General features: G+C 34.8%; 1 protein-coding gene and 1 pseudogene across 1 annotated transcript; one reads left to right on the forward strand and one right to left on the reverse strand.

The window, feature by feature from the left end:
• The first annotated feature begins 1,497 nt into the window (after positions 1–1,497).
• On the forward strand, positions 1,498–12,949 carry LOC100240938 (probable serine/threonine-protein kinase At1g54610). The gene is made up of 7 exons (XM_002276570.4): positions 1,498–2,263; positions 2,506–2,790; positions 3,009–3,326; positions 4,657–4,884; positions 6,953–7,053; positions 10,655–10,772; positions 12,343–12,949. The coding sequence occupies exons 1-7, from the start codon at positions 1,919–1,921 to the stop codon at positions 12,673–12,675; spliced, it is 1,728 nt and encodes a 575-aa protein (XP_002276606.1). The 5' UTR covers positions 1,498–1,918; the 3' UTR covers positions 12,676–12,949.
• LOC132253879 (U2 spliceosomal RNA) lies at positions 11,484–11,572 on the reverse strand (annotated as a pseudogene).
• Positions 12,950–13,223: the final 274 nt, after the last annotated feature.

Genomic DNA, 13,223 nt, shown 5'->3' on the forward strand with positions numbered 1-13,223 from the left:
CAAAAATATTTACTTTTTTATAAATAAAAAAAAGTTACATATTTGGTTTTTTTTCATGATTTATTATAAATTTTTAATTGAATAAAAAAACAAAAATATTTACTTTTTATAAATAAAAAAAGTTACATATTTGGTTTTTTTGTTTTTATACTTTTTAATGTTCAATAAAAATAAAATATTAAAAAATAAAAAAAAACTTAATACTTAACCCCAACAAGTACTATTTAATTTTAAGTTATATTTAGAATTAAATAAGAATAACAAATATTTCATAAGTAGTTATTTGGTAAATTAACTTAACAACTTAAAATGACTTAATAACTTAATTTAGACAATTAAGTAAATTAAATATATTTAGTAAAACAACTCAATGATATGATTTAAGGTAAAAAAAGACTTTACAATTAATTTATTCTTAAATTTACATATTCATTTTATTTTTTTACCCTAAATAATACTTTTACAATTCCATTGTTATTCTGCAACTTCCATTGCTAGTCAATCTTTTTTTGTCTTATTTATAATTTATGATGATAAATATGTTAATTTAATGATTTGAAATAAATTTTAAATTGATTTTATTAAATAAGTAAAATGAAGTAATAAGTTTTAAATTTGTAACTTAAGTATAATTTAACTTAAGTGATTAAATAATAAGTATTGACTTTTATCGAACTATATAATTATAATTTTATTTGCTTTTGTTTAGTATTTTTCATAATAAAATCAAAACTGGTAAAAAAATTATTTTAAAATATAATTTTTTTTAGTATTTTCCTGAAATTAAACATACATTTATTTTTAAGACATCGATTGTAATATAAGATAAGGTTTTTAACAGAAACTAGTTAGTAGAGTTTGACAGCACATCTCAATGAATTATTCAATTAAATAACGTTGGCCCAAATCTCAACAGGGGCAGAAATCAAAGAATTTCAGACTGCTGCCAAAAACAACATCCATAGAAGTAATAAAATACGCGCAAAACAATTCATACAAGTCTTTAAATATTGGAATCAGTCAAAATCAAATAGAATACATGAGAGAAATTGAAGCTTTGTAGTTACTCCACTGCAGTGCAGTTCACGAGTCAGGCTCGACTCCTCCTTAACATTTACATTCCAAATTTTTTTTTTTTTTACCATTAAAGCTTAATGAGAATTTCTTTCCTAATTTTACTAGAGGTTCCAAAAACCTATCCACGTGTCACAATGCAATTGGGCTACAATATCAGGTGACAGAGGGAAACAGGGGTGTGTAACGTGTGTTCCCCTGGATGTGGACCCCATCAGAACATGTGAGAAGGTTTAGAGACGTGGCGAGCACTCATTGGTTGGTTCAGGATAAACAAGTACCGCCGTCCTCACTGGATACGTGTGCGGAGCGAGAGAGAGGGGCTTTGACTTGCGGCGATGGGGTGCGGTTGGGTTGGGTACAGTTTGGGAAATTAGCAATTTAGCACTATCTTTCTCATGCTGAGCCAGTCACAGTCATAGTCACAGAGTTAATAAAAATAAAAAATAAAATAAAAAAAAGACCAGTGAGTGAGAAAGTAGAAGGTAGAAAGTGGAAGCAGATCCACTCCATATAGCTCTCTTCAAAGTCCTTCAATTCACTGAACCTCAGATAAATCTCAAACTTTTTTATTTTTTTTTCTTTTTTTTTTCTTTCTCTTCTTTAACATCAGATCAGCAATCTCCACCATCACACCACCCAAAAAAAGCCCTAAAAAAGCTACTTGAATTTCACTGTTCAACTTTTTCTTTTTTGTTGCCTCATTTTTTTGACTGCGCTTGCTAAACAAATCATTACTTTGTCGGGGAAAAGGACCTAGGGTTTGATTCTTGAGAAATATTAGGGTTTGGGTGGTGGGAGTGTTTGGATGCCGGGAAAATGTGGTGAGAAATGAGGGTGAAAAATGGGGTGCGTGTTTGGAAGAGAGGTTTCGGCCAAGAGAGTGGTGGAGAGGAGGGAAGACAGGGATGTGGCAGCGGCGGAGGCAGCAGCAGCGACGGTAGCAGTGGTTAGGGTTGAGAAGGAGGAGGTGAGGAACGGCGGTGATCGCAAGGAGGAGGAGAAGGAGGGAAGTGTGCGTTCCAGGAGGCGATCGGGGAGGCCGAATCCTAGGTTGAGCAATCCTCCAAAGAATGTTCACGGCGAGCAGGTGGCTGCCGGGTGGCCGTCTTGGCTCTCAGCGGCCGCGGGCGAGGCTATCAATGGCTGGACGCCTCGCCGGGCTGATACGTTTGAGAAGCTTGATAAGGTGAGGCTTTATTAGTTTCTAATCGTGGAACCGTTTTGGAGCCAATGGTTTGTGTTTGGTTGATGAGAAAATGTAGGATAGAAAAACCATAATTTAGACTATTAAGATTATTGTTATTTAGAAAAAGATGTTCCTAATATAGCTATTAAAAAAAAAAAAAAACTACCATTAACGCCAAGAATTGCATTCTTATTTTCTTTCTTGGCCACTGATACTTATTGTGTTAATCTTTTATTGATCAGATTGGGCAAGGCACATATAGCAACGTATACAAAGCTAGGGATACTTTGACAGGGAAAATTGTGGCATTGAAGAAGGTAAGATTCGACAATTTGGAGCCAGAGAGTGTAAAGTTCATGGCTAGAGAGATTCATATTCTAAGACGGTTGGATCACCCAAATGTGGTAAAATTGGAAGGTTTAGTGACTTCAAGGATGTCCTGTAGTCTATACCTTGTATTTGAGTATATGGAGCATGATTTGGCTGGACTTGCTGCAAGCCCAGGGATCAAGTTCACAGAACCTCAGGTTGGATTCGGTTTTTTTTATTACCTGCTTTTATGTGCTTATTTGAAAATACATATAATTGGTTGAATTTTGTATTGGTTGGATAAACATTTTGAAGTCAAAATACATGTCATTGGTAATTTTCTATCAGTTGGATAAACATTTTGAAGTTGGGTGCTTATTTCTTATTTTTATTTATTTATTTATTTTTGCGTGCATTATATGTTTGGACATGGCAGGTCAAATGTTACATGCATCAATTATTATCAGGGCTAGAACACTGTCATAATCGCAATGTGCTGCACCGTGATATTAAGGGGTCAAATCTTCTTCTTGACAATGGAGGAGTTCTCAAGATTGCTGATTTTGGTCTGGCTTCTACTTTTGATCCTAATCATAAGCAGCCCATGACTAGTAGAGTGGTTACTCTATGGTATCGGCCACCGGAACTGCTTCTTGGGGCCACCGAATATGGTGTAGGTGTGGACCTCTGGAGTGCTGGCTGCATTCTAGCTGAGTTATTGGCCGGGAAGCCTATCATGCCTGGTCGCACCGAGGTAACTTCAACAATATATATTTAAAATGAGTTGTTCCATTGCTTTGAACTTTTAGTTGCATTATTTGGGCTGTTTGTTATGGCGAGGTGGTTATTCTTGCTTTTAGTGTTTGCAGCAGCTTATGCACTTGGATTGTTCATTTTTGGTTGTAAAAGTATGTTCTGATTGGCAAAATGATAATTTTCACCTGCTCCAAATCAGATCAACCTTTTCTTTTATGAAAAGAAATAGAATATGCCATTGGCGATTACTGTACCCACTCTCTCGCCTCTATTGGAAATCTGTGCAAGCTTAGATCAGTTAGAAAATTCTCACTTTGAATGAAGAAAAACACGGATATTTGTATTTTTTAGTCTGATAATATTAAAAAGGAGAGAAGGTTGAAAATGAAATTTGAGAGAAGGGTTTGGTTAAGTTTCATAAATGGAGAGATGATTTTAAAGGACTTAGAAAGGATTAAGAAGATTAAGGAGAAATTGTTAATAACACTATTTATGATTGTAATGTTGATAGACTGATGTGGCTGAACGTATAGTTCTTTTTCTGTCATATTGTAATACCTTTTGCTTAAAAATTTGGAAACTGTACTTAGCTAGAATATTGGAGATAATTCATAGGGTTATAGAGCAGACTTCCCTGCAAAATTGTAAAGGGACAAAATTTTAAAATTTAAGTGACAAGAACAAGAAGCCTGGGTAGAATTATGAGATAGCAATTTATACCTCTAAAATCCTTAAGATTTTAATATTGAAACACAAATAAAGTCCAAATCAAAGCTTTGAGCATACCCCAAAAAATACCCTTCTTAGCAGGAACATTTTCATGAATGATAAACTTTGGGGAAGTCCCCACTATTGATATCATAGGAGTCATCGTCTATGAAGGGCTCATTATTTTTCCATCTTCTAGATAGGAGGGACCTGATTTCTTCTCTACTCAATACTCAACTCTCCTCATCCCAATACTTTTTAGACAGGGAGTTGTCAATCATCACCTTTTCTTTAGAGTTCAGGGTAAATGTAGTAAGTAAGCTTATATCGTTTCACATATTTGTGTAAAGCAAACATTTTCAACTTTACATGTGTTACGTTTTGAGGCACATGGTTTGGGATCTACTTGGCATTTGATGTTGGTCTTGAATGTAAACTATATGCTCTAGTAATATCTTGATGTGCATATCATTAAATCACAGGCTGCTTGTTCAGTTATGTGAGAAAGAGAACAGTTCCAAGGGTTTGTTGAATTTTCTAGGTGTTTGTGGTGGACCCAATTTTGAAACAAGAGTACAGCTGCTTCTATTGCTGCTAAAAATTTTCTTTTGTGTGCTCAGGTGGAGCAGCTACACAAGATATTTAAGCTATGTGGCTCTCCTTCTGAAGAATACTGGAAAAAATCAAAGTTGCCGCATGCAACCATATTTAAGCCTCAACAATCATACAAGCGATGCATAGCAGAGACATTTAAGGATTTTCCAGCATCATCATTGCCCCTAATTGAGACACTTCTTGCAATTGATCCAGCTGAACGTCAAACTGCCACTGCTGCATTGAGGAGTGAAGTGAGCTTTTATATTCAATTATCAGATTGTCTTGCTCCTCACCAAGCATTAATTTTCTTTTTGCAATATAGGGCTCTATATGGCTACATTCTTTTTTCTATTTGTCTATTTCAAACTAAGATACTTCTCGAATGATACTTTTAGCCTTCATGCTGGGTCCATTTAATGACCAAAAAAAGGAATCTCTATTCTAAAGCCCTAGCAATGCATGACTTTGCTCATTTATTAATGTGCTCTAATAATTCTATTTTATCTGCTTATCATATATTCATGTATGAATATATGTGTATAGTACATCTGCATTTCATGAACAAAGATGGTTAAATAGAGAGCTCCCCTGCGCCCCCCCCCCCCCTTTTTTTTTCTCTTTTTTATTTTTGGCTTTGGACTATTTTGTCTGAATGTAGTAGGTGGTATTTGGAAAATAGGCATCTTTCTAGAAGCATGTGATTGCTTTTACGATTGAGGTTTCTTTAGTTATAGGTACAACCCAAAATTCTGGACTTCCTTACACTTAGGATTTCTTAGAACTAACTAACTACACTGTCAATTGAAAATATAAAAAACTGCATCATATTTCAAAATGCTAATCGTGGAAAATGGTTGAATCTTGTTATGGAAATACAAGCTTAAGGATGGTTTGGAATACTAAATAGGGCTTTTGGATTCCCATTCTTATTTCCCCTTGTTAAGATTTTGTCAGTAATGTCTGACATAGTTTTAGCTACATGCCATACTGGCAATACCCGTTTTTTTTTTTTTTTGCTAAGTAGTCCCACATTGGTTGAAACCATTCTGGCCCCTTGGATGAGTCTACAAACCTTACCCTCTAACTTGAGGACTTTGAATATCTGGTGATTCTGGTTGCTTGATTAGTTTCTTTTCTGGCAAAGCAATTTCCAGAAAGATTGTTTGCCAATTTTTTTATGTTTTCACAGTGATAACATAAGCAGACCCACCCCACCCTTAGATGGTTATCAAAATAGCTGCCATCAGGCTAAAGCAATAACTTTTGTTTGTATCTTGGTCCCTCTAGAATAAATTTTTTACTCTTGGCTCCCAGAAATAAATTTCTATCTCCACCACTGGTGAAAAGGTTGAATATAGAAGTGTAGGAAGTAAATAGTTAACCTGAGCCAATTTATTTGGCTGCTCAATCTTGGACTTGAATTAACCTCAAGCTGTAGTTGAACTTCCTCCAAGCTCAATAATCCCTGTTCACTTCTTGTTTATATAGATTTGCAAAGCGTGAACTCATGAATCATTCTAATCCATCATATTTATCTGTCCAGTATTCAATACTATACTAATGCAACACAGGCCCCTCAACATACAGAGAGCTTACTCAGTGCTTTGCCATACCTGTTCATACTGACACTGCATTGAACTTTTGTAATTGCATTTTTTGTGTTAGGTACTTCTAGGATTTTTTTTTCTTTTTCATACTGACACCACATTGAACTTCTGTACATATCTTCTTTGTATAAGTTACTCTGGATCTCTCTCTCTCGATTTTTCTGAGTTACTTTTAAGAATATTACAACTACACAACACTATACATGAAATTTAATAAGCCTGATTTAATTTACCTTTTGGATCTTTGTTTTGGAATTGAGGACTTTGTGGTGACTATAAGAACGGCTCACCTTTCTTGCACCTTCAAATCCATTTTCAATGAATTGTTGGTTCTGATCAACAGAAAAAAAAAAAAAAGAAAAAGAAAAAGAAAAAGAAAAAGAAATGAGAGAAAGGGAGAGAGAGAGAGAAGGGAAGGAAAAATCTAGCCTAAACTTAGGTTTTTAGATTGCTGAATGAGCCTTTGATAACAAATAGAAAGGTTAGCTTATTGGCTTTGGTCAATTTCCACAGTGTTGATATAGGTGTATTTTCTAGGAAAACTAATATTTGAAGTATAGGTTTTAGCTTGGAAACTGAGTTCACGTGGTCCTATTTTGGGGATAGATTTTCTTTTAGAATTTAATCTGCATGGCTTTCTGGTTAGATTGTGTTATTCCCTGATCATTTATTAAATATTTTTCACTGTGATTTGCTGTTTACTGCCTCACAGTTCTTCACAACCAAACCTTATGCTTGTGAGCCTTCCAGCCTTCCAAAATATCCTCCCAGCAAGGAGATGGATGCTAAATTACGGGATGAAGAAGCCAGAAGGTGTGTGGACAATTTCAGTTTTTAATTGTGCTAGCTTCAATTTCTGGTTGTTTTTTTCACTTCATTTTGGACATTCTGCTTATCAGGTGACATAACTACTAAAATTTAGAGTACATTTGGATGGAGGATTTGGAAACTCTAAACTGTAAAGTCCGTTTCTTGAGTTATTAGTTATTTATTTTTGATAAGCATGCAACATATGCATATGTCGACAAAAAGCGCCTCAACAAAAGCACACCAAATGTTTCTTGAGTTAATAAGCAAAGAGATGTTAAAATCCTTGAGCTTTTTTTGGTTCACTCATATCTCAACTAGGAAATGAGTATCTTATATGCAAATGTAAGAGTACCATGTTTGTTGCATATAACTTTGTAAAGTTCTAGGTTGGGTTTGGTGTGGAAAATATTTTCTAGTTTTCATCTCTTTTTTATTTAAAAAAAAAGATTTATTTATTTATTGGCAATAAAGTGAGTAAATAATATGAAAAGCAATAAAAGAAATAGAGCATCAATGTACTGAGCGCCAAAAGGCATAGAAAAAAATAAGGAACACAAAGAACTTATCCCTTTCTCAATGAGAACCTAATCAATCTACAAAATCAATTAAAAGCATTGAATGTTCTTCTATGTACAACTTAACCCGCTAGACCATGCTATTTTACGCTCTTTCATGCGCATGGTTTTGGAGTGGGTCAGGGTACATTTAGGGTCTAGCACTTTGTTTTTATTCGACTTTATTGGTTGGTTGGACTGTAAGTGAGGCGAGGGTGTTGTTTTTTGTGAGTCTCTCTCCTTTTTTAGCCTTGTATATATCATGTATACTTTAGGTGAGTTTTAGGTGCTTTTAATACAATTGCTTTTACCTATAAAAAAAAACCTACAAGAGAATATTACTAAGGAAATTGCTTTTCAGCCTTTGGTTAGGCTACCAGTAATTTTCAAATGATCTTTGATTCTTTTCGTTCTATATTGTAAAGAAAAATGCACAAAGGAAGGGCTCTCCGTACCTTCTTTCACCTTTTTCTCACAAAGGATCCATGTCAACCTGAAAGAGTTTCTTTGATGGTGGAAGATAACTCCTAAGATACATTAAATTAAGAGAACAAAAACTGCCATAAAATCCTTGTCTTGGCACAATAAATTAGGATGTGATCAATGGATTCTTCGTCGACTTTACAAAGAAATCATCTATTGACCAACGTGATAGTTTTCCTTAACCCACCCTCATATCCATTTCTCACTTTGCAAGAACTCCACATCCCTTTTTCCTTCCCATTTTTCCCACCTATAACTTGCTTCTAGAGAACTTCCTTTTCTGATGCATATCACAAACTCCACTTATAAAGAAGGACCTTGTTAAGCAAAGAAAAACATCTAACACCCAAGCCATTGTTCCTCTTGTTTGTGCAAATAATTGGCCACTTCACTAAATGCGTTTTTTCTCTAATGCCCTACCTTTTAAATCTTCTTTAGCCTTAATTTGAATTTCCTAGGAATGCTAAATAAGGATATAAAATAGATGGACAAGCTAGATAACATGCTCTATTGGAGAAATATTGTCTTTTCCATATTGCTAGCCTTCTGCGAAACTGCTCTTGCACCTCACCCCAAACCGCCATTGATTTAAAAGGGGGCTTCTAAAGATAAACCCAAGTAAGTAGATGGAAGCTCTCCCACCTTTCATCCAATCTCAAAAGGCCAACTCCTCCATGTTATTCGTTCTTCCCTTTGGAATGAACTCTCTCTTCTCTAAGTGTATTTTTAGCTCGAAGATGGGTCAAACCATATGATCAATCAACTTAAATGAACAATTTGATGTTGAGAAGCCTCATAAAAAACAATATTATCATTAGAAAATAGAAGGCCCCCTCTCCACCTCTCGCTCTCATCCTAAATCTTGATAGGTAGCCTTCCCTCCCTAGCCTTCTTAAGAAGACAATTGAGGACCTTCATTACTAACTCAAATAAATAGAGAGAAATAAGATTCCCTTGTCTTGAGCCTCTAAATCTTTGGAAAAAGCCAAAAAGGAATGCCATTAATAATAAAGAAAACTTTAATTTTGAAAACACTTTTGCCCTATTTGGTAACTATTTTCGAAAATAGTTCTTAAAAACAATTTTTGAGAATAGTTTTTGGAAATTATTCTTTGATGTTTTGTAGAACCAAGTTTGTTTGGAATCTGAAATGTTTTTAACCTATTTATTTATTTTTAAATATGTTTTAAAAAACACCCTATTTTTTTAAGAATAGAAAAGGGAAAATAGATTTTTGATTGTCAAACTTGTTTTCCAGTTTTTTTGTTTTGGAGAACAAAAAACTGTTCTCGAAAACAGTTCCCAAATAGACTCTTATATTTCCAATGTTCTTCTTTTCTTGAAAGTGTGTTTGCTTGAGGAAAGTGATAATTGTTTAGAAAACATTTCACTTTCACAAAAAAAAATTTAATACACTAGATGTTAGCGTTTTCACAGTTGACCTTTTTTTAACTCACTTCCCTAGAAAATGGAAGTGGATTAATGTGTTCAAACATGTTCAGACTTGCATTTTTTTTTAATTTAAAAAAGAAAAGAAAAATAGAGAACATTCTAAACAAATGAAGCCTTAATTTTCTTAGATATGGTGTCTATCAAAGTTAAGAAAATTTCATCTCTATGTAAGATTTGGTTTTTTTTTTTCCTTCATTCCTTGAAAATGAAGATAAAAGGTAGGTGGAAAACTTATTTTTAGTTTTTCTTTATTTATAACTCGGTCCAACTTTTACAAATAATTTTTTTAAAATCATTATTTTTACTAATATTATTGAGTGGTTGCCATGTAAATTTACATTAATTTCCAAGTTATTCCAAGTAATTTCCAAGATAATAAAATGCCATTATGGGAAATAAAATTTGGCTGGAATTTAAAATTCTCAAATTTAACCAAACTAAATAAATTTTATAATCATTACATTTCAGGAATTTATTTTGGAAGTATGATTTTCATTCTCAAGTTTAGACGTTAGCAAATCAAATGTACCCTGAAGGATGTGAGGGGATAGGATTGGAGGATCCAATCCTTAGTTTAAAAATGCACCTACCAATTGATTGGAACTTAATATATCTATCCAACTGTAGAATTTTCAGATCAAGGTATTTTTATTCCTTGACTTTAGATTTCCGAAGAAAAGTTGGAATGCGTCATATGAACAAGGCTTATATTGTCATTCAAATGCTAGGAGAACTGGATTTTGTCCAACAATTAGAAACAATAAGACAAATGAACTAATGAGAAATTTGATAAGGAAACTATTGTCAACAGCATTTTGATATCTCTAGCACATAACTAAAAAATGGTTTTTTCATAATTTGACCTCACGAAGAATTTCTTTATTTAATAGGTTTTTTGTGTCTGTTTTGTATGATTAAAGATTTTAGAGGTTTAACTTCCCTTCCATCTACTGGAATTTCCCCTTAGATATTAGTTATTTGATCTCATTGTCATTTACTTGTATGATTGATAAGATGACGTTTCATGAATATGCATGTACATATATTTGTGTTCTACTTATTTTGCATCTTTTCCTCCCTCTCTAATTTAATGGAGACAAACCTCATGACTGTAGATTGAGAGCTGCTGGCAAAGCTAATGTAGATGGAGTGAAGAAAACTCGTACACGTGATCGAGCTGTAAGGGCAATGCCTGCTCCAGAAGCCAATGCTGAGCTGCAAGCCAATCTTGATGTATGTCAGATGCTATTCTTTTCAGCAACATTTCTTCATACTTAGGTTATTTGTTATCACATCAATATGTTGAGACTCTTTTAGTTTCTTGGGAAAAATTAGTTTTAGATCAGTAATATTTTCCACTAGATGCCTTGCAGTCCATTACTTTAGTACAAAATTTTGGAAGAGTACATTTTTGTTTTATACCATACTGTAGGATATAAAAAAGATGCAAGTGCCTGGCATGAAGAGATGTACATGCCTTAATTGATGTGATTCATGACCAATACACTCTGGGTTTATTTCAATGGTAGTATCCTCTACCAATGAAAGCTAGTTGTACCCACCCTCTTCCAATTGCCTCCACAGCCCCTCCTCAAATCCATTCCTCACGCCACAAGGACACCATCTTGCTTCTTCTTCCCAAAACTACAATAACCCGTCTTCCATAGAGGCTTCCTTTCAAAGGCAAATCTCCAACTCCACTTGCCAAGAAGTCTTGTTTGATTTTTTGCATGCAATTTTCTCTTCCACATTGTTAGCCTTTTTTGAGACCTCCCTTCTGCCACCACTCAAAGATTTATTGGGGTGTCCAAAGGAAGATCTAAGTATCGAGGAGCTCCCCTACCACATCTCAATGTAGAAACCAACTCCTCCACATTAGTTACCCTTCCTGACCCAAACTTCTTCAAGTTGACTGTCAGTTATAACTAACTGCCTCAAGCCACATGGGAGTGCAACTTTTTATTTTTGATAGGTTATTCTTGTATAAGAGCAGATACTACACTTGATCTTAGCCAGAAAGCTGAGAAAGATATAATAGTTAGATGCTAAATTTGCTAATAGTTAGCATCACAGAAAATAAGAGAATTGTTAGCAGATAAGAGATGAGACACCTCCACCCTTACCATCTCTCCCACCCACCTTGAAGCTTGATGAGAAGCACCCTTTGTTAGCCCTTTTCAGAAGGCAACTGAGAGCTTGTATAGCCAAAACAATTAAATAGGAAGAGAGGGGGGTCCCATGTCTCAAACCCCTTGTGCTCTGAAAAAAGCAACGGGAATCCCATTAATTAACATTGAAGATTTGCAGAAGATATGCACCATGTAATCTAGTTGACCAACTTCTGGCCAAAACTCATATTTTTTCATCAGAAGTTTAAGAAACCTTAATTATCATGTGTGTGCATAAGCCTTCTCCATGTTCAGCTTATAAATAGCACCACTAGTTAAGCTCTTCAACCTTGAATCTATGGCCTCATTTGCAATAAAAATCTTGTCCAAATGTGTTAACCCTCTACAAAAACAAGTTAATGGTTGGATATTACTCTTCCCACAACCTTCATGAGTCAATTAGCCAACACCTTTGCTAGACATCTATAATAGAAATGCATAAAGAATTTTGTTTTTTCTTTTGCTAATTTAGAGGTATATGAACCGGTTTCATAGTTAAATGTTCATACTGCTGGCAAGTGTGTATTTACATGTTTTTCATCATGTGGCTCCATATAATTTTGTTGATCAAGTTGGTTCTGATACTTGTAGTTTGTAGATTTTGATTGCTGTCTTATATCTCCATTTCTAAACAGAGGCGACGTCTAATAACTCATGCAAATGCCAAGAGCAAGAGTGAAAAGTTTCCTCCCCCACACCAGGATGGAACCCTTGGCTACCCATTGGGTTCTTCACACCACCTTGATCCAGTCTTTGATCCTCCTGATGTCCCATTCAGTTCCTCCAATTTCACATATTCAAAAGCACCCATCCAAACGTGGTCAGGCCCATTGGTTGATCCTGCTGCTGTAGGTGCTCCAAGGAGAAAAAAATATATGGCAGGTGATGGACATGCACAGTCAAAGCAACCAAAGGATTCTCATAGAGATAAGAATTCTGCTCGGGTCAAAGAGAAAGAAGGCATGTAACATATTATTTCTAGTTTTGTTGAGAATCAATTCATGAGGCTGCAAATGCTGCAGCGGATCCAGAGTGTCTTAAGTTCCAGCGGGGAAAGCCAGCCAGTCAACTTCAACAGAGGTAAAATATCTTGTATTTCATTTTTCTATTTTATGTTCTATTTTTTCCTTTGGAATGTTGAGAAGATTCGCAAGTATTGTATATTTTTTATTATTTATCCCTTTGTGTTGAAAACTCTATTTAGGTTAGTGAAAATTTAATAAACTTGTCACGAGAACCCAATCTTGTGTTTGATGTTGTCCTTTAAATCTGTTACTTGTTGAATTCAGCTACTGTCTTCCAAGCTCAATGAAATACTCTGTTATTACTTTTTCCAAGTTCTGAATTCCAGTGGATCCACATAGCCAGGGTTATGCTGTTTTTTCCTTAGTAATGTAACTACTGAGACTGGCCCAAGAATCAAGATCTTAGGCCCTGTTAATGGACCAGAACTGTACTGCCCCAGTGCGGATCCTTGAGCCTGATTTAAATTGGCCAATACACTTTGTGAAAGGAA

The sequence above is a fragment of the Vitis vinifera genome, chromosome 5, assembly GCF_030704535.1.
Source record: "Vitis vinifera cultivar Pinot Noir 40024 chromosome 5, ASM3070453v1".
NCBI lineage: Eukaryota > Viridiplantae > Streptophyta > Magnoliopsida > Vitales > Vitaceae > Vitis > Vitis vinifera.

Excerpts from the sequence above, each read along its gene's own strand:
- LOC100240938 (XM_002276570.4), top strand. The coding sequence starts at position 1,919 with ATGGGGTGCGTGTTTGGAAGAGAGGTTTCGGCCAAGAGAGTGGTGGAG. Across the intron at positions 2,264-2,505 it reads CGTTTGAGAAGCTTGATAAG|ATTGGGCAAGGCACATATAG; the intron begins GTGAGGCTTTAT and ends TTTATTGATCAG. Across the intron at positions 2,791-3,008 it reads TCAAGTTCACAGAACCTCAG|GTCAAATGTTACATGCATCA; the intron begins GTTGGATTCGGT and ends TGGACATGGCAG.